The following is a 19,390-nucleotide window of genomic DNA, read 5'->3' on the forward strand; positions in this document are numbered from 1 at the left end:
CTCCGTCTCGGAAAAAAAAAAAAAAAAGTTCTGGAATCTTGAAAGCAATGATACAAATGTGAAGTATTCATTTCCTTTATGTTGCTTATTCTGCAGATCAAACTTACGCAAACAGCTGAGTAAATTTTGTGTATCAAGTCAAATTTTATAGAAAATACAGTTTTCATAGCCAGAACTCACAAGGTAAGAAAACCAGAACCTTCACTGTTACCTAGAAAATTATGGAGAAACCTACAACACCTCTTTGAAAAAGGTTTCAGTGTTTGACGATGTACAATGTAAAAAATAGCCGTCAAAGAGTTCAAAATAGCTAGATACAACTGATAATGGTTTCTACATGATCTCAAGCAATCTCATGTATATTTACTTTTAAAATATACAGACTTCACAGAGCAGGAATAGTGGGTTTGGTAAAGAGAACACCTGTGAAGAGAAAAGGGCCATAACCAACGTACACTTCAAAAGGATGAATTTTATGGCATGTGAATTATAGATCAATTTTTAAAAAAGAGAATACACAAAGCACCCCAGGTGATGTAAGTGCTCTAGAAGGAATCTCTGTTCGTCATCTCTGGAATCTGCTTTCACTAGAGCCTGCTCTTTTGTTTCTGCTCTCTCTCCTTCACACACAGGACCTCATGTAATATTGCCATGGACGCTACCGATTTCATGTGCACCCCACTGATCGTTGGGCATAGGAAGTTGAACTTGACTTTTTGAATCACCTCTCCATTGACTTTTTTCTTTTTTTTTTTTTTTGAGATAGTGTCTTGCTTTATTGCCCAGGCTGGAGTGCAGTGGCACGATTACAACTCACTGCAGCCTTGACCTCTTGGGCCCAAGTGATCCTCATGCCTAAGCCTCCCAAGTAGCTAAGACCATAGGCATGTGTTACCACATGGGGCTGATTTTTAAATTTTTTTGTAGAGATGGGGTCTCACTTGATGTTGCACAGGCTGGTCGCGAACTCTTGACTTCAAGCAGTCCTCCCACCTTGGCCTCCCATAGTGCTGGGATTACAGACATGAACCACCCTGCCCACCCCTCACTGACTTCATTTTCCCTCTGCCTTCCCTTCATCTTTTTTAGGGAAAGAGGAAATGTTTATTCCACAATTTTGATGGAATCAAAACTGACAATCTCTCTGAGACAAAGGAAAGGGAATGAACATTTGTCAACTGCCTAATAAGTGTCAGGGGCTCTGTTGAGTCTTAAATATCTGTATCCTATTGAATCGCATGACTACTTATAAGGTGAAGATTCTTATTCCCATACTCCAGATGAAAACCACAAGGCTCCGAGAGCTTCTTCCATTCAGACATCCAGTAGATATTCACCCAGAATGTCTTTTTTCTTCAGGGGGCACAGCTTGAGAACTGCTTACTGAATAGAACTAACTATAGCCAGGGAAAATGTACTAAAAGCAACACAAAGCTAATAAAAAGTGGCATTGTTTGCCGGTACATCTGAACACAATCACACTTCAAATAATCCCCAGAAGAACATTTCCCATTCTAGGAGGCAGGATGTTTATGGAGATGTGATCTCATAGCAGTACAAAAGAAAGGAGGAAACACACAAACACTATTTTTCACTATTAAAAAGAATATACAAAGCACTCACTGGGAAACTAGGTTTTCTGACACTCTGGTGGCTCCTGGGATTGCCAAAGCAAATTGAACAGTTTTTCTTTGATTGGGTTTGTCTCAGAGTCCCATCTGCCATTCCTTCCTCCTCCCTCCAATAAAACCAAGTTAGTTTTGGCTGCATTTGACTAGATGGGGACGGAAGAGCTGTAGAATATGGAGTTCCCGAGTCTGGAGTTAACTTCTGGGTGATCCTGATATTTGAAAGTTGCAGACTTGATAGTCTTTCAACTGCCGCAGCCATTGACTGCTGCGCGGCCAGTGGCACACCAGAGGAACTTAGGTTCCCAGACTGCCCATGGGTATCATCTCTTGACAGGCTACTACACCAGGAGCTAGACTGCCTGGGTCTGAACCCCAGCTCCACCTTGTTATGGCATGGTGAGCTTGGCAAGGTACATAATCTCTCTATGCCTGCTTTCTTATATGTAAAATGGGGATGGGAATAGCTTCTTTTCCCTGTTGAGAGAATTCAAAGATTGAATGCATGCAAAGCATTAAGAATAGTGCCTGACACATAGTCTGTGTTAGGTAAGTTCCTGTTCAATAAATAATTAAAAGATAAAAATGAATATTGCTATTCATTAAACAAATGGCTCCCTTATATTATTTTGTTAACTAACTTATACATGCTTACATGTATCAGAAATTCGTAAAAAGTAATTTGTTCAAGGCCAGGCATGGTGGCTCACGCCTGTAATCTCAGCACTTCGGGAGGTTGAGGCGGGCAGACCACTTGAGGCCAGGAGTTCAAGACCAGCTTGGCCAACATGGTGAAACCCCATCTCTACTAAAAATACAAAAATTAACTCGGCGTGTTGGTGCACGCCTGTGGTCCCAGCTACTCGAGAGGCTGAGGCAGGAGAAACATTTGAACCTGGGAGGTGCAGGCTGCAGTGAGCCAAGATCGCACTACTGCACTCGAACCTGGGCGACAGGGCGAGATTCTGTCTCAAAAAAAAAAAAAAAAAAAAAGTAATGTGTTTGACTGATTTGTGGTTTTTATCAGATGGAATGCAAATAGCTCAAAAGTCCAGAAGGAAGGATCAACAAAGATCTTTTGTAGAAAAATGGGTTAAAAATGGCCTCTCAATATTGATGATATTGCCCAAAATGATTGCTGGAGGATTCCACAGCTTTTCAGAAGACATGCACACTACTATGTATAGGTCTGCTGCCCCAGGCAGATGAGGCAGAAAGAAGGGAAAAATGGCTTTTGCTTTAGACCTCCAGGGAGTGAAGGTATAGATAGGATCAATTGTCCCTGGCCTCCTCAAATCCCAACAGAACAAACACTGGCTGGTCTCTGCGCTTTGCAAAGAGCTTCTCCCATCTCAGAGCAACAATCTGGGCTGTTATCCACTTTATAACCATGTTTCTCTTGGGAGAAGCAAAGGCTGGTTTAAATGTATAGATATTAAGTATTTATCCGCAAGAAGGACTTTTTTTTTTTTAAACGTTCTCCACCCAAGCTTCTCATTTCAAGGCGCAGGCCAGGCGGTACTTTGGCATTCCCCAGGGCACTGCTTGCATGCCCCAGAACTCTCGGACACTGCTGTGTCTTTCTCACAGTTCTGAAGGAATACATCATCTGGCAGGGACAGATGGTTTTCTCTGGAAAAAGACCAAGCTTACCCAAATAGTTGTTGCTCTTGTACATCTCTGTGATGTTGATTTTCGTGGCTCCCTGGGGAATCTCCACGACGCGGTGGTAGCCCAGGCTGGTGAGGGCATGCTTAAACACGCCCGACACAACCTGACAGCCCGTGTTGTCTCCTCCACACACCCCACATTTGTCCACGACTTTGTCGGAGCCTAGGTAGTCATCACAGCCAATGCTCTGCAAAAAGACAGAAAACAAAAGACTCATAGTATGTATCAGGAGCATTCAGGGGAAGGAAGGGAGAAGATCTCTGGGCAAGAAATTTCATTTCTAGCTATTTACGAAATGTATATTCTAGGAGTGGGGTGGGAGCCACAGACAGTAAACCAGACAAGTAAATAAAACAGAGTTTGTTTGGTGGTGGCAAATGATCAGGAGAAAAATAACACTGGGAAAAAGACTAGAGAAGATGCAGGGTGCTAGAAATGTACTTAAACAGGTTGCACAGTGAAGTTGTTCTGAAAATCCCCGTTGGACTCTGAGAGGGGAGAGGATGGTCTGTGCTGGGATTTTTATATAAAGAATCTCTCTGGAATCATGACAAGCACCACATCTGAAACTGAGGTTTGCCCTCAAGTCTTCTTATAGATGCTACACTTAGCAAAGTACCTCCAAAAGTAGTGTTCCCTGGACCAGTTTCTTAGGAAATTAAATTGTTTGGGAGCTGAACCTCTACTGGTAACTGTGGCTCTAGAGGCCTCAGAAGCAGGACTTTTCCTTGGTTACCCCAGAGCACTTTTCCCAGAGCAGAAGGATGAAGGTAAGCAAGAGCCACAATCATCAACAAACGAGATCATAACCTGCTAAATCACAGAGCGCTGTTTGTAGAGCTGGTCTCATTAGTGTATAAAGGAATTCTGACTTTCCTGAATTCCCTCCCCCTACAAAAGAAATCTTCCCATTACTCATTCTAAGATCTTTTTGCTTTATCTTTTCCTCCTCATTCATGTTTCTGTTGGAACCATTTTATGTTGCATACACAAATTGAACTTTGGGCCAGACATGGTGGCTCATGTCTGTAATCTCAGCACTTTAGGAGGCTGAGGCAGGAGGATTGCTTGAGCTCAGGACTTTGAGACCAGCCTGGGCAACACAGTGAGATCCAGTCTCTACAAAAAATAAAAAATTAACCAGGTGTGAGGGCACACACCTGTAGTCCCAGCTACTCAGGAGGCTAAGGTGGGACGATCACTTGAGGTCAGGAGTATGAGGTTACAGTGATTGCATCATTGTACTCCAGCCTGGGCAACAGAGCAAGCCCTATTTTAAAAAAAAACAAAAATTAAACTTTGGAACAAAATGGAATGATCTTCACAAAATCTTTTTCCACTTCTGAAGCTTTCCACTCCTGACCTCACAGGGCTCAGGATCATGTTTCCTGAATCTAAAATTGAGACTCATGTTCTGAACAAAGAATTCTGTCACTTTTCCATGAGCAGATGGAAGTGAGTAGATTATGGTTTGGACAATGAAATGTTGTGAGTACAGGATTATTCACTGGGTCATGAGGATATGGAAAGATACTTGAAATCAGAATGGTATTCTAATTCTTGAGACACATATTCTCCAAATCACAGGCTTGTCCTCTTTCTTGAATTCTAAGTGCAATAATTAGACCACATCTCAAGGGCAAAGTGATCAGCAAACCAGTCAAAGTCCACTTTTGATTTTGTTATGCAACCCTGGGTCTCTTCATGTAGGTCCTATAGGTCAAATCCTGTGGGCAGAGTCAAATCAAAAAGTGCCCATTCCTTCCCCTCTAGCTGCATGCCTGATTGAAACCTTTCTGCACGCACTGCCCTTCTGCATTATTGCTTCCATACTCCCAAGCACACATTGACCCATCAGTAATTACTGGTCTCTCTCCACAAATAGCATCTCTGCAAAACATTATCTCTGACAGTAATAGAACATCATCTCAATATGTTCATCCACATCCAATTAGCCTTTCCAATTGCCATGTTTGCTATGTATTTCTCCTCCCTCAAATCCTTCTCAACCTGCCCCATGCACATTTTAGCAGAAAAAATAAGGAATATGTTTTCCATACATGATTTCCATAGCCCCACCCCCCTTGAATTCTCCCTTGCTTTGAAACAAAAAAAAATGTCACCACCAACAGGGGTTTTGAATAGTAGAACCCATGTTATCAAGGCAAGATTCCAACTGAATCAAGGAGATGCCTCTGACTGTCATCAATGGGGAAGGTGGACAGGAGAGGTGGTCAACACCCATTACCTGCCCTGTCTAGTGACATCTCACACTCCCTGCCTTCCCAACCTCCAGTCTGTTGCTGCTACCCCTGGACTCGACTTGTCCAGACTGAGCTCATTCTCACAGGGGTCCTTCTGTTAAAGGGAACAATGTGTACACAGATAGGAAAGAACACAGAATGACACGGCTGAAGTGCAAGCCTGCTGGGAGGGATAATATGAGGCTGGAGAGTTCAGCGGAACTTGTCAAGAATCTTGTTTGCCAGACTGAAGAATCAGATTTTCATCCTATGGCATCGGCAACCCCCAGATGTCTGGAGAAGGGGAGAGCCATGCTCAGACTTGCTTTTCGGTGATAACAATGACTGCAGTGTGGAGCGGGCCTTACCTAGAGTGGAGACAATGAACTGTCCAGTGAGTCTCTCTCCTGTAACTAGGGTGTAAGAGATATTTCAAGAATGATTGAGAGTTGCCAAAGATGGGACAGACATCACATTAATCACATTAATCCTCAGCCCCAGCCCAGTTAGAATGGAACTATCACAAGGAAATTACACAAGCATGGATAGCTTCAGGTAACCACAGACACAGACAAAATGTTATTTGATCTTGTGAATCAGACATTATATGAAAATGCTCTGCATAATTTGATGGACCCACCCCCACCAGATTTCCTGCACAGCATGGTTGCTCTAGATCAATCTAGACATGGGAAAGAAAGGCTGCAAGAGTTTTTCCTGGTAGATGTCCAAGTAGCCTGGAGGTTGGTTTCAGTGAAGCATGCGGCTGCACAAGGATGCCAAGAACTAAAGGTGACAGCCTGTCTCCCCGGAGCCATGATCAATAGCTTCCTTAGAACATACTAGGAGCACTCTTCAGTATTCTAGTGGCTACCCAGGCCTCTAAGAGACTGAGTTCCCATGCAGTTACCAAATATCTCTCCTTTACTTCACAAAGCAAGAGGGACAACTCCAGAATGAGAACTAGGCAGACAACATATATTCAAGACCTTAATATTTAGCTGAGGCCAAGGGCAAATTACACACATGACAACTGTCCCTTCTCCTGCACAGGGCTGTTGTGAAGATCAGACGATGTAATGAGGGACGATTTGGACTAGATGTCTAGGAGGGCATGGCTGGGGGATGACCTCTGGTTTAGGATCTGAATGACACGAAGGACCTGCCATGACAAGATCGAAACATGTGAAGATGTATTTCATCACTGATATTGTTGAGTGACTACACTGAAAAGGCTGCCCAGAAAATCTCAAGCTGAATCAGACACAGGTCCTGACTTTGGGAATCTGGGTCTAACAGGAGCAGTCAGACATACACACAGAGAATCACAAACTATCAGGCCATGAGGAACCCCTGCATGCTCTATGTTGTGCTGGACAGGATCAAATCTCCTTTAGAAAGTCAATAATTACTAGTTCTAGATCCCTGAGGAATCGCCACACTGACTTCCACAATGGTTGAACTAGTTTACAGTCCCACCAACAGTGTAAAAGTGTTCCTATTTCTCCACATCCTCTCCAGCACCTGTTGTTTCCTGATTTTTTAATGATGGCCATTCTAACTGGTGTGAGATGGTATCTCACTGTGGTTTTGATTTGCATTTCTCTGATGGCCAGTGATGATGAGCATTTCTTCATGTGTTTTTTGGCTGCATAAATGTCTTCTTTTGAGAAGTGTCTGTTCATGTCTTTTGCCCACTTTTTGATGGGGCTGTTTGGTTTTTTCTTGTAAATTTGTTTGAGCTCATTGTAGATTCTGGATATGAGCCCCTTGTCAGATGAGTAGGTTGCAAAAATTTTCTCCCATTCTGTAGGTTGCCTGTTCACTCTGATGGTAGTTTCTTTTGCTGTGCAGAAGCTCTTTAGTTTAATGAGATCCCATTTGTCAATTTTGGCTTTTGTTGCCATTGCTTTTGGTGTTTTAGACATGAAGTCCTTGCCCATGCCTATGTCCTGAATGGTATTGCCTAGGTTTTCTTGTAGGATTTTAATGGTTTTAGGTCTAACATTTAAGTCTTTAATCCATCTTGAATTAATTTTTGTATAAGGTGTAAGGAAGGGATCCAGTTTCAGCTTTCTGCATATGGCTAGCCAGTTTTCCCAGCACCATTTATTAAATACCATTTGACCCAGCCATCCCATTACTGGGTATATACCCAAAGTACTATAAATCATGCTGCTATAAAGACACATGCACACGTATGTTTATTGCGGCACTATTCACAATAGCAAAGAATTGGAACCAACCCAAGTGTCCAACAACGATAGACTGGATTAAGAAAATGTGGCACATATACACCATGGAATACTATGCAGCCACAAAAAATGATGAGTTCATGTCCTTTGTAGGGACATGGATGAAACTGGAAAACATCATTCTCAGTAAACTATTGCAAGGACAAAAAACCAAACACCGCATGTTCTCACTCATAGGTGGGAATTGAACAATGAGAACTCATGGACACAGGAAGGGGAACATCACACTCCGGGGACTGTTGTGGGGTGGGGGGAGGGGGGAGGGACAGCATTAGGAGATACATCTAATGCTAAATGACGAGTTAATGGGTGCAGGAAATCAACATGACACATGGATACATATGTAACAAACTTGCACATTGTACACATGTACCCTAAAACCTAAAGTATAATTAAAAAAAAAAAAAAAAGAAAGTCAATAATTAACAATTGGGTACATAGAGTCTGGAGGATGTTGTAATATCCCAGCCTGAATGAGGGGAATGGGGATGGCATGAAGGGATTTGAGAGATGCTTAGGATGCAAAATGAAACCTTTGTGACTGTCCTCATCCTCCTCCTTGCCATCTTCCTCAACATTATCATGTCTAACATTTACAGTCTTTACTATCTTCTAGGTCCTCTGAAACATAGATGTTTTTCCATTTAATCCTAAAAAGCCATCTGTGAGACTGCTGAAATTTATAGGAAACTAAGACTTGGAAGAGAGGTTAGGTAATTTGCCCAAGGCTAAAATGCTAATAATAGATACAGCTGGAATTTAAACCAAGGCCCCAAACCAAAGCCCATGTTTTTAACCATTAGGTAGAAGTTGGAGGTCAAAGGATTGGAGGTCTTGTTGAGGGTTCTAGCTTTGTTGAAGGAGTAGATGGTGGCAGTGACCTAGGTGCAGAGGAAAAGTTCAAAGCGTGGTTACCATGAAGACTGGAGAGAGCCTGGCCTAGAAGTGACTCTGGCTTTCTCCTCTTGCAGGATTATGAGGGACAAACCCCATTATGTATCTCTCTTACACTGGCTCTTTTAACATTATACTTTACACACAGTGTGTGAATACACTTTCTAGCCCATCTTCCTATTGCATTACTTTCTTATAATGTTTTATTTTGAAATAGTGTAAGACTCATAAGAAGTTTAAAATGAGTGCAGAGAGTTTCGGTGTTCTTTCACCCAGCCTTCCCTAACGATAATATCTTACATAAGCAAAGCACTTTGTCAAAACCATGTATGCCATTGACAGCAGTATAATACTACTAACTTAAGAATAGGCCTTGTTTGTATTTGTCATCTTTTAGATGCATTTTTTTTTGATGTTTCATGAACTATTATCACATGTATAGATTACGTGCTATGACTTTCTTTAAAGCAGCTGATATTCTCCAAAACACAGCTGTATAATCATTAGGTATAATCACTAGCCGATGTCATTTATCAGGAAAAACAGTTTGGAATAATGGAAAGAATGTTGGGCTGGGAACCAGAAAACCTGGGGTACAGTCCTGGCCCAGTCCCTGGCTTGCTGTGTGATGCTGCATTAGTCACTTCTCTTTGAGGTAGGTGCTGAAAACATTTCTACCACCATCCAGATCTTCTTCCCAAGGACAGTGTTCAGAAACGAATCTGGCTTGAATTCTGGTTTGTGTATCAGGAGGCTGATCAATTGGTCGCTGATAGGGATGACTTAGTGCTGACCTATGTCTAGACTCTTTCAGAGGCACCACTGCAGTGTCTTCAGGGGGTGCTTTGGGTGGGCAGGAGAATATGCGTTCTTGTGCTGTCTCTGCTGCTGATGAGTGCTATATCTTTGGACATTTTGATGAGCTGTTCTGAGCCCTGGGATTTTTTTTCTGCCTGGATGGGGATGGAGCAGCTACCCCTTAGGACTGCTGGGAAAATCAAATGAGGCAAACACAGAAGGTACTTAGCAGAATTCTGCAATATGGTGGCTTCTCAGAAAATGCTGGGTTTGGTCATCATTGCCTTTATGTATTTGATTTTGTCTGAAGTCTATTCACTTTTAAGTAAATCTCATCATCATATAACCACCCGGACCCACTCTTACTTCTGTAACACTTTCTACTACTTCTTAGTCAGAAATATTTTCTTCTTCATTTGGTGAAATTCAGAAAACTCTGAAGTGCAAAAAACAAAACAAAACAAAATCAGCCAAGGTTCACCTTAAAGTCAAGACACCTCACACAGCTTGTACATTCTCACTGCTCAAACAGTACCTATCGAAAAAGGCCAGAAAGAACATCTACTCTCTGATCTACCTTTATTTTATGTTTTTTGCTCACCATGTACTGCAATTCAAAATAGATATTTCTTGCTGTTACAAAGATCAGTGGATAACCATCAGATGTCCTTTGTATTTTTTCCAGTGATTTTTGCAACACGTTGTAGGAAAATTTTACACATTGCAAACCATCACAGGAGAAATTGCTCAAGAATTACTCCCAATTGTGTGCCAAAATTAACCTGAATGAAATTTCCTGAGGGAAATGAGCAATCTGGATGACATATTTGGAGGTGAATTTCACAGGGAGGACGCCTCTGTCCATCACGGCAGGGTAGGCTGGTGCCAGGCATTCAGACAGTGGAGGTCCTGATTCCCTAATGGGAAGCAGATGTGTCTGTGTGTGCTCAATAAACACATGAGATAGGGTAACCTCAACTGTTTGGCTAGATGACCCCCACAGGTAAAACAACGTGCCTTAATAATCATGCTGGTAGAACAGTATGGGAGAATATTAAAATGATTAGTAGCTGACACCAATTTACTTATATTTACGGTGAGCTAATTCGTGGAAATGCATATGGATGCCAAAACATTTATTCATGACATTCTGTTGAAAGAAATCCTTTGCATATGATAAATATCTTCCTGTTATTACGGTTAGGAATGTAGATCAATACCACCTTCCTGGAAAGCAATTTAGCAATATAGACCATTTGATCCAGTAAATTCTTCTTCTAGGAGTTTATGCTAGGAAATAAGAAATCAGGCCAACAGTTTCTGTATGAAGGGCTCATCACAGTATTATTAATAAAAAATTGGAAACATCCTAAATGTTCAACATAAGGAAACAGTTAATCTATTCTGGGTGGATCTTTTTCCAGTTGTTATTCTCATTAAAATCTTCTAACACTTATGCCTGTAAAACTGACCTTCAATATAGTTCAGTAAATGTTTCCTGAGCCAACTTCAACTATGTGCCAATTCAGTGGTAGGAAGCAGAGGCATGAAGGTAAAACAAACAAGGTTCCTATTTACAGTCTAAATTGGGGGTCAGCAAACTGTAGCTAGTAGGACAAATCTGGCTCCCAACCTGTTTTTATAAATAAAGATTTATTAGAACACAACCACTCCCATTTGTTTAGTTATTGTCTATGGCTGCTTTTGTGCTGCAACAGCAGATTGAGTAGTTGCAACACAAACAGTAAAGTCTACGAAGCCTAAAATATTTAGATCTGGCCCCTTATAGAAAAAAATTGCCAATCCCTGGTCTAAATTGAAAGTCAGACACAATCAAATCACTTCAATATTGTTTGTAAATGTTGAGAGGGAGATGGGCAGAGTCCTGTGCAGCCAAAACCAAGGCTCAGGCAGATGCTTCCAAATCTACCCCTGATCGCCCTCATCCTGTATCATATACACCCACTTGATTTGTTCCAAAGTGACTCAATTGTAAAACAGAAGGCAGAGAGTTGTCTTCTACCACAGTAGTCTTCAACTTTTTTAAGTAGAAAAAATATACTTCAAAAATAAAATCTCATGTGGAAATCCAAAGCTCCACCATGTGAAATGAGAAGAGCAGAACTGCTTTGGCTGAAGGACTGTCAGGGTTTAGAAACCTAGCTTGTCATCCTCCTGCCTGCTCTTCTTCCTCAAGGTGAGGGCTTCTCAACTCCAGCTCTACTGATGTTTTGGTCCTGAAAGGTCTTTCTTATGGGGGCTGCCTTATGCATTGTAGGATGTTTAGCAGCATCCCTGGCTTCTACCCACCAGATGCCAGGAGCATCCCTCTCAGTGTGACAAACAAAAATGTCTCCAGACGGGGCCGGGCGCGGTGGCTCACGCTTGTAATCCCAGCACTTTGGGAGGCCAAGGCGGGTGGATCACCAGGTCAGGAAATCGAGACCACGGTGAAACCCCGTCTCTACTAAAAATACAAAAAATTAGCCGGACGTGGTGGCGGGCGCCTGTAGTCCCAGCTACTCGGAGAGGCTGAGGCAGGAGAATGGCGTGAACCCAGGAGGCGGAGCTTGCAGTGAGCCGAGATTGCGCCACTGCACTCCAGCCTGGGCGACAGAGCGAGACTCCGTCTCAAAAAAAAAAAAAAAAAAAAATGTCTCCAGACATTGCCAAATGTTCCCCATGGGAGCAAAATCACCCTCAATGGAGAATCACTGCTCTTTATTCCAAAGCTCATGGGACACCTAGGAACACATGACAGATTCCCCAGAAAGCTTTAAAATGATGGCAGTTCCACAGAAGTGCACAAACAGCCTTTGTAAATGTCAGAGAAGCTAATAAGCAAAGAACACCTAATTATCCAGTTTCCAAAAATAGTTCCTTACTGCTATCAAACCTTCTCAAGTTCTTTAAGATTGCCTTTTGGCTTAACTTCAGCATGAGTATGATTATGTATTGCAAAGAGCACAGTACCTGGGACTTAGTAGGTGTTTAATAAGCATTTGTTGAATGAAAGAGCAGCTAGTTGAGGAATCAACAAAGTTACGGGACCAACCTGCTCTTCGAACTGGCTCATCTCTAAGATCCCTTCCGGTGCCAAATTTTTTGCTTTTAAAAAGAGATACAGCCCTGATATGTAGAATCCTGCCATGTTTAAAGGGAGGGAAATTTGCTTTATATACACAAAATTAAATTGGAAACAGGAATCAATGGAGATCAAATTGACAATGCCATTCATTTGAAGAGAAGGAATGGTCCATGGGATAAGAGGTATTTTGGCTTCCTAAATGAAAGCAATTGTAAAACGAGTGATCTGGTTTTAATCAAGCTTATGGCTGTCACTTTTCAGTACCTCATCCTAGTTCATAACAGGATAGCATCTTATCAAGGGACTCAACTGGAAGAAAATGTTGGCGCTCTTGTAGGATAAAACTGGGTAAGAATCAACTGCAGCTATGTTTACAAATCTGAAGAAAGGAGTCCCGAAAGGTAAACATATCATATTCTGTAAGATAATTACCACCTCCCCCAATTCCAACTAGGGTCATTGTTCTCTGGAGGGTAGGGATATCCCAAACTCTAAAATTCTAATGCTTTACTTTCATAATTTTCCTCCTCCATGGACTGAAATGGGGGAAGGAGGAGAGAGGCCTGAAATAGCTTTTGACAGTGATAATTGCTCTATTATAAAAGTAAGGTAACCATATTTTTGTATAGAATACTAGAAACCTCTAGACTTTCACTTTACTTTTAATGTGTAGAGCCGTATGGTGAATTGTGTTTAAAGAGATCATAATATGTCTGGCCAGATTTTATTGTAATTTTTTAGTGTCTCAGGAGGGGCTGGCAGCAGGAAAAAACCACATGGGATGGGTCTGTTAGAAGCTGTGGTTTGGGGCTGATAAGGGGTCAAGACTAGGAAGTTCCTTGCAGAATGGAGCAGAGAGACACTGCCTACACCCTATAGGGCAGAGTTCTGGAAGCTAGATTATCAGCAAAAAGGCAATAGTGAGTTGGGTTGATGAACTCTGATCCAGGATGGAGGCTGCTTGCACACTGGCCTGATTTACAGGGCCTCCTGAGCGCAGATGGCCTGGGTCTACCAATGCAGGTCCCCAGAAGGCTCTCAGGGGACTGTCCCCATGGCCAGAAGGCAATGATGGAGATTCACGCTGGCATCCTTGTCATTTCCTTAACACACAAGCCAAATGTGCCTGTTTGCATTTTTCTCCACAAGATGGCACCTCTAAGCCTTTGCAAGAGGGTACTTAACCTAAACAACTAGTTTAAGTACAAGAAGCAGTGATCCAACATTAACAAAAAAAATGACTGTTGAGAAACACAAGAAGGGTGGACCCAGAGATCCAGGCTGACTGCATATTTACTGTGCTCTTATGTGCAAGTTTCTGCCATGTTGTTAAGGCATGATTTCGTTTCTTAAAATTTTTTTGAAACATCAAAAAAAAAAAAGGTAGGTGAAATATTCAGATCTTGTATTTCCAAAATGTTCAAGAAAAATGCTTTAAAATCTGTGTAAATGAATTACAACATTGGGGAATATATGGGCTTCTTAGATATCATTGGGCCATCTCCAGGGACTGCTGAGAGGACTGACTGGGTGAGTGGGAAGAGATGAGAGAAAAGGCTGGCAACCAAAGTGTGGGATCTTAAGTCCGAAGACTCTTGAGTGGGAAATGGCAGGCTGAAAAGCTCTTTTCAGAAGATGTCTGGCAAACACAGGCAATGGACTGGAGATGGAAGAGACTGGAGACTGGGACACACACAGACAACTGCATTAAGATGGGCACAAAGTGATGGAGGCCTGGACCAGAGAGATGAAATTAGAATGGAGGGCAAGGGCCCACCAACATCACGCTGAAGGAATGGCCAACTGGACTGAAGATGGATGTTCTACCAAAGGTGGAGTAAGGAAGACCAAGGTTCCTGGCCTGAGAACCTGGAAGAATACTAGTGTTCTTGAGGCAGCAACTCCACTGGGGGACAGGCCTTTGATGGAGCCATCTTACAGCAAGGGTCTGAGCATAGATCTTGATACTCATTAATTCATTCATCGAATTTAGTTATAATAATTCTCTCTCCCCCATTCTTTCATCGGAATTTTCCTCTAAAACCCTATGCATTTTTATTTTAGCTTTTTGGATAGGAATCCTTCTAAAGTATATTTTATAATTCTCAGTTTTTTAAAAAAATCAAGACTAATAAGTGTAAGGTTCTTGTACTGGTTCGAACCCTGAGAGTGTGCCAACAGACAACAGGAGGCGGTGTGGAGCAACATGCTGTTTTAATGAGCGCCGGGGTGCAGGCGGGCTGAGGCCTAAAATGGCGTCAGCCCCAAGTGAGGACAGGGCGAAGGTTTTACAGTCTCCTGTAAACAGGAAGTGTCCTAGTCTGACATTACTGCTATGTTGTACCCGGATGGCCTCTTTCTTGATTTTCAGGGGTACGTGCCTTCTGGCTGGCTCTCTTCCTGCTTCTGCTATTTTGCTGGAGCACGCTGCTGGCGCAAGTAGCCTTGCGTCTTGGGACTGGGCCTGAGAAGGGAGGAGTTATTCATCTCCTTAAGCTCTCAGGCCCGCGGGGAGAATCTTACAATAAGCATTAGTTTATTTTCTCTGGCCCCTTGTTACTCAAAGTGTGGTCCATGGACCAGCAGCGTAGGCATCATCTGGGGCATTTTAGAAGTCTTGCACCGCTTCCCAGGGCTACTGAATCAGAATCTGCAGTTTAACAGCATTCTCAGGTGATTCCTATGCACATTCAGGTTTGAAAGGTGCTGCTGTACATTGTGGGTCAGCAAGCTTCTTTTGTAAAGAGCCAGAGAGAAACTACCTTAGGCATTGCAGTCATATGGTCTCTGTTGCAGCCACTCTGCTGGATTGTTGCAGCGTGAGAACAGCCATGGATGACTTATGGCTATGTTCTAATAAAACTTTATTTACACAAACAGGTGGCAGGTGGATTAGGCTCACATGCTAGATTTTGTTTACTTGCTGGATTTGGCCCATGGGCTATAACTTGCTGACTCTTGCTCTAGATGACTCAGAGGCATTCTGAGGTGTGAGAGATTGCCACCCTTTATATTAAGTGGTTCCAACTACCAGAAGGTCTCTGCCATCCCTCCTCTGGATGTCAGAAGTCACTTCTTGCAGCTGGCAGTCCTTTCCTGACTTCCTTATTGGCTGTTTTCACCAGGAAATGGTTGAAGAGCAAATGAACTATCACAGAACTGAAAGAACTCCCTAGTCAATAAATGTTGCTGCCATAACTGGCTAGCCATATGCAGAAGATTGAAACTGAACCCCTTCCTTATACCATATAAAAAATCAACTCAAGATGGATTAAAGACTTAAATGTAAAACCCCAAACTGCAAAAACCCTGGAAGACAACCTATGTAACACCATTCCGGACATAGGAACTGGCAAAGATTTCATGACAAAGATGCCAAAAGCAATCATAACAAAAGCAAAAATTGGCAAATGGGATCTACTTAAGAGCTTCTGCATAGCAAAAGAAGCTATCAGGCTGGTGCAGTGGCTCATGCCTGTAATCCTAGCAGTTTGGGAGGCTGAGGTGGGCAGATCACCTGAGGTCAGGAGTTCAAGACCAGCCTGGCCAACATGGTGAAACCTCACCTCTACTAAAAAAATACAAAAATTAGCCAGGCATGTTGGTGGGCACCTGTAATCCCAGCTACTTGGGAGGCTGAGGCAGGAGAATCACTTGACCCCAGGAGGCAGAGATTGCAGTGAGCTGAGATCACACCATTGCACTCCAGCCTGGGCAACAAGAATGAAACTCTGTCTCAAAAAAACAGAAAACAAACAAAAAGGCCCTGAGATCTGGCTAAATAGAAAAGCCTAGTTTTGCTTCCAGTGCTGGAGAGAGAGGAAAGGGACAGAGAGGAAAGGGAGAGGAGAAACTAGGAGATGGTGGAGAAGAGCCAAAGAGAAGCTCTGAGTGATGGGGGCACTCCTAAGGACCTTGAATCTGAAGTTCACTTGCTGGGATTTAAAGAATTGAACAAAAATTTCTTTTCTACATCCCATATGTTCAAAACATCTTTTCTTCTAGACACATGAATGTTCACCTAAGAGCCTTCCTAATAATGCACATTACACCTGCAGGTGACATCATTTTCTGAGCCCTAGTTTTGTTACCTGTAAAATGAGGGATCAAAGTGTAATTCACAAATCTCTTGTGAGGCTTAAATGAAATGTGTAAATGAAGGTACCTAATTCAGAACTGGCATGAAGTAGGGGCTGGTAAAATGTTGTGCCTCTCCTTCTCCTTGAGATGCGTCACTTGGCAGTCTGGCCGTGGGATCCCCTTTTTCACACAAGCTACATATACTTCTCTACCAACAGGGGAGGCTTGTCTATTTGCACTGTCCACTGAAACCCCACTTTCTTTTCACATGATTCTCAAGTGGTGTTTGAAGACAGAGCTGTAACAGGTAAACTGCCACAATCTATTTGCATTTCAATAATGCTCTGGGACAATGGTGATCAAGGCTTCCAGAGATTTCTTTTATCTTTGTTACTTTTCTAATAAAAAAAAAAAACAACTTAAAAAAATATTTTCTTTTGATAATATTTCCTGGTTTGTCTTGGACACCAGCTATGGAAAGCCTAAGAAACTGGAAAGGGATTATTTTCATTTTAGAAACAGAGCAAGGGAGACTGCTGGGTGGAGCCTATGGGTTGGGCATGTTGGGTCATGGTCTTAGATGAGTTGTAGGTGGAAAACAGATGCAATCAGGGCATTCAAGCATCTCATAGGGATTTAGGCAGTAGGAGGCCCCATGGATATATGACAGCTATTATGGCTGGACCGCTCGCCACGTGCTTGGCACCTTACCTAATATGTTATCCTGCCTAATTATCTCAACAACCCCAGGAGGTAAGAATTACTATCCCTATTTTGCCAAAGCTCCGAGAAGGTAAGTAATAGGTCAAAGCTTACACAGAAGTGACGGTGGTGGGTTTGAAATAAGTGCCTTCTGGCCCCAAAGTCTAGGAGCTTTTTCCGCTGCTAGTTGTAGTGTCTCTTAGGACAATAGAAACCCTTCCTGTAAGAACAGGGCCTGGTAGATGACTGACCAAGGGCCACATATACACTCATATCTCTCAGGCTGCTCTCGGGCTTTCCCCAACGTGCTTACACACAGGCTTTACTCCCTATCCGAGGCCTCCCCTCCCACGAGGCCTGGCCACACTGCTTCAGCATCTCCTACAGCGTCTCTTGATTCCTTTGCAATCCCATATTGAAGTCCTCTGAAGTCCCATATTGTGCTGATTTACCCCCCATGAAGGGACATCTATAACACCACCCTTCCTCCCATAACAAATTCCTAGATCCAAAACTATCCACTGAAATAGTAATGGTTTTTCTCATTTGTCATCCTGGGAATGGGAACTATTGGTTTGCCAAGTTGAGAGATATTTATAGCTCAATGAAAAACATCAGATTCCTTGGGCGATGTCATTACCCAACCTGAGAGCTTGCTCTCTGAGACCAGAATGACTAAGAAATTAAATAAAGATAATTCCTTATTATTCTCTCTTCTAACCATAGATACATCCAATATGAATATTTCTTTAGGAATAAAGACATTGTGTTCCATGCATTGTCAGAAGGAAGAAATTTGGCTAAAATGTTTAAACATGAAGGCTCCTTCATGCTTTTCTTGAAGGATGGCTAAGAACAGGGTTATCTGTCAACTCAATGTGTTGCTTAACAGTAATTCAGGTGGCAGCCAGATGAATGATTCTCATGCTGGCAGAGAATTTCCGTTCTCTTCCAACTTTAAACTGAAAGGTAGGGCAATAGCAGATCTGCTGCCCACACATGGCTTCCAAGTGACTGCACTAACAATATGCACTTGTATACATAAATATTTAGGACACATAAACCAGTTGGAAAAACACTGATCCTTCACCTTCTTTGGTAGAAATTCTTAATTTTCACCAGTCCCTTCTTTAAAATCCAGATTGTATTTATGAGCTTTTAAATCATGCCCCCTAGATGTGTAAGCATAAAGGCTAAATGTTGTGGTTTCAGGTAATCTATACTGCATGTGGTTGTGACATTTATCTTCCAAAGACACAGCTATCATCATGTCATTGTTCTGGCTCAAAAGGCCTCCTGATGTCAGCCTTCACTTAAACGAGCTGATTTTTTCCTCCTAGGCATTATGCCTATATGTGATTCCCTGATTCCAGGTGGAAGGGAGAGCCTAGGGCTGCAGCCGCTCAAGAATAAGCCTTACCTCAGGTATGGACAACTGAGTGAAGGTAGGGATTTTGAAAATAATCCAGTGTCCTTATGCTTTGACGGCAAAAATACTTTGCTGTCATAAAGTGAAAATACATAATAATTAGTGACACTATTTATTAATTATATCTCCTAATTTACTGGGTTGGTTTTATGATGATAAAGCCAGTTTATGTTTGTAAAAAGCATCTGACACATGGAAGGAACTCAATGCATATTATGTTTTATTTAAAGTCAAGTTAAAGATAACATAGAGGGCAAATTCAAAGAAACACAAATAAATGATATCAATTCCCAGCTTAAACAATAGCTGATTGGAATGTTATTTAGCTAGAGAATGGCCTGAATATACTTTTAAAAATGTGAAACGGCAGCAAATATGGAAGTAAAAAGAAAAGCATTTCTCCAGCAGAGAACAAACTCTGGTTAAAAGAGAGAAAGAGCCAAAGTCAAAAAGAATCAAGGATTCCATTTTGACAACTTATGGACTCTGGTGACTTTAGGTTCCGTAAGAAAAGTGTGCTCCCATTATTCAGAGAGGTCTGCAGAATGCTCCTGAGCACCAAAAAAAGCAATATAAAGAAAAGAAACTGGTATCTGTTGGTT

The 19,390-nt window shown here is 42.2% G+C and overlaps 1 protein-coding gene across 1 annotated transcript in view; it reads right to left on the reverse strand.

The window, feature by feature from the left end:
• THSD4 (thrombospondin type 1 domain containing 4) overlaps positions 1-19,390 on the reverse strand; it is a 663,778-nt gene that overhangs the window by 140,074 nt on the left and 504,314 nt on the right. The window contains exon 7 of the mRNA XM_032174674.2: positions 3,282-3,486. Within this exon, the coding sequence (XP_032030565.1) occupies positions 3,282-3,486 (205 nt within the window). The remainder of the gene's footprint in view (positions 1-3,281; positions 3,487-19,390) is intronic.

Source organism: Hylobates moloch, unplaced genomic scaffold, assembly GCF_009828535.3.
Source record: "Hylobates moloch isolate HMO894 unplaced genomic scaffold, HMol_V3 SCAFFOLD_14, whole genome shotgun sequence".
NCBI lineage: Eukaryota > Metazoa > Chordata > Mammalia > Primates > Hylobatidae > Hylobates > Hylobates moloch.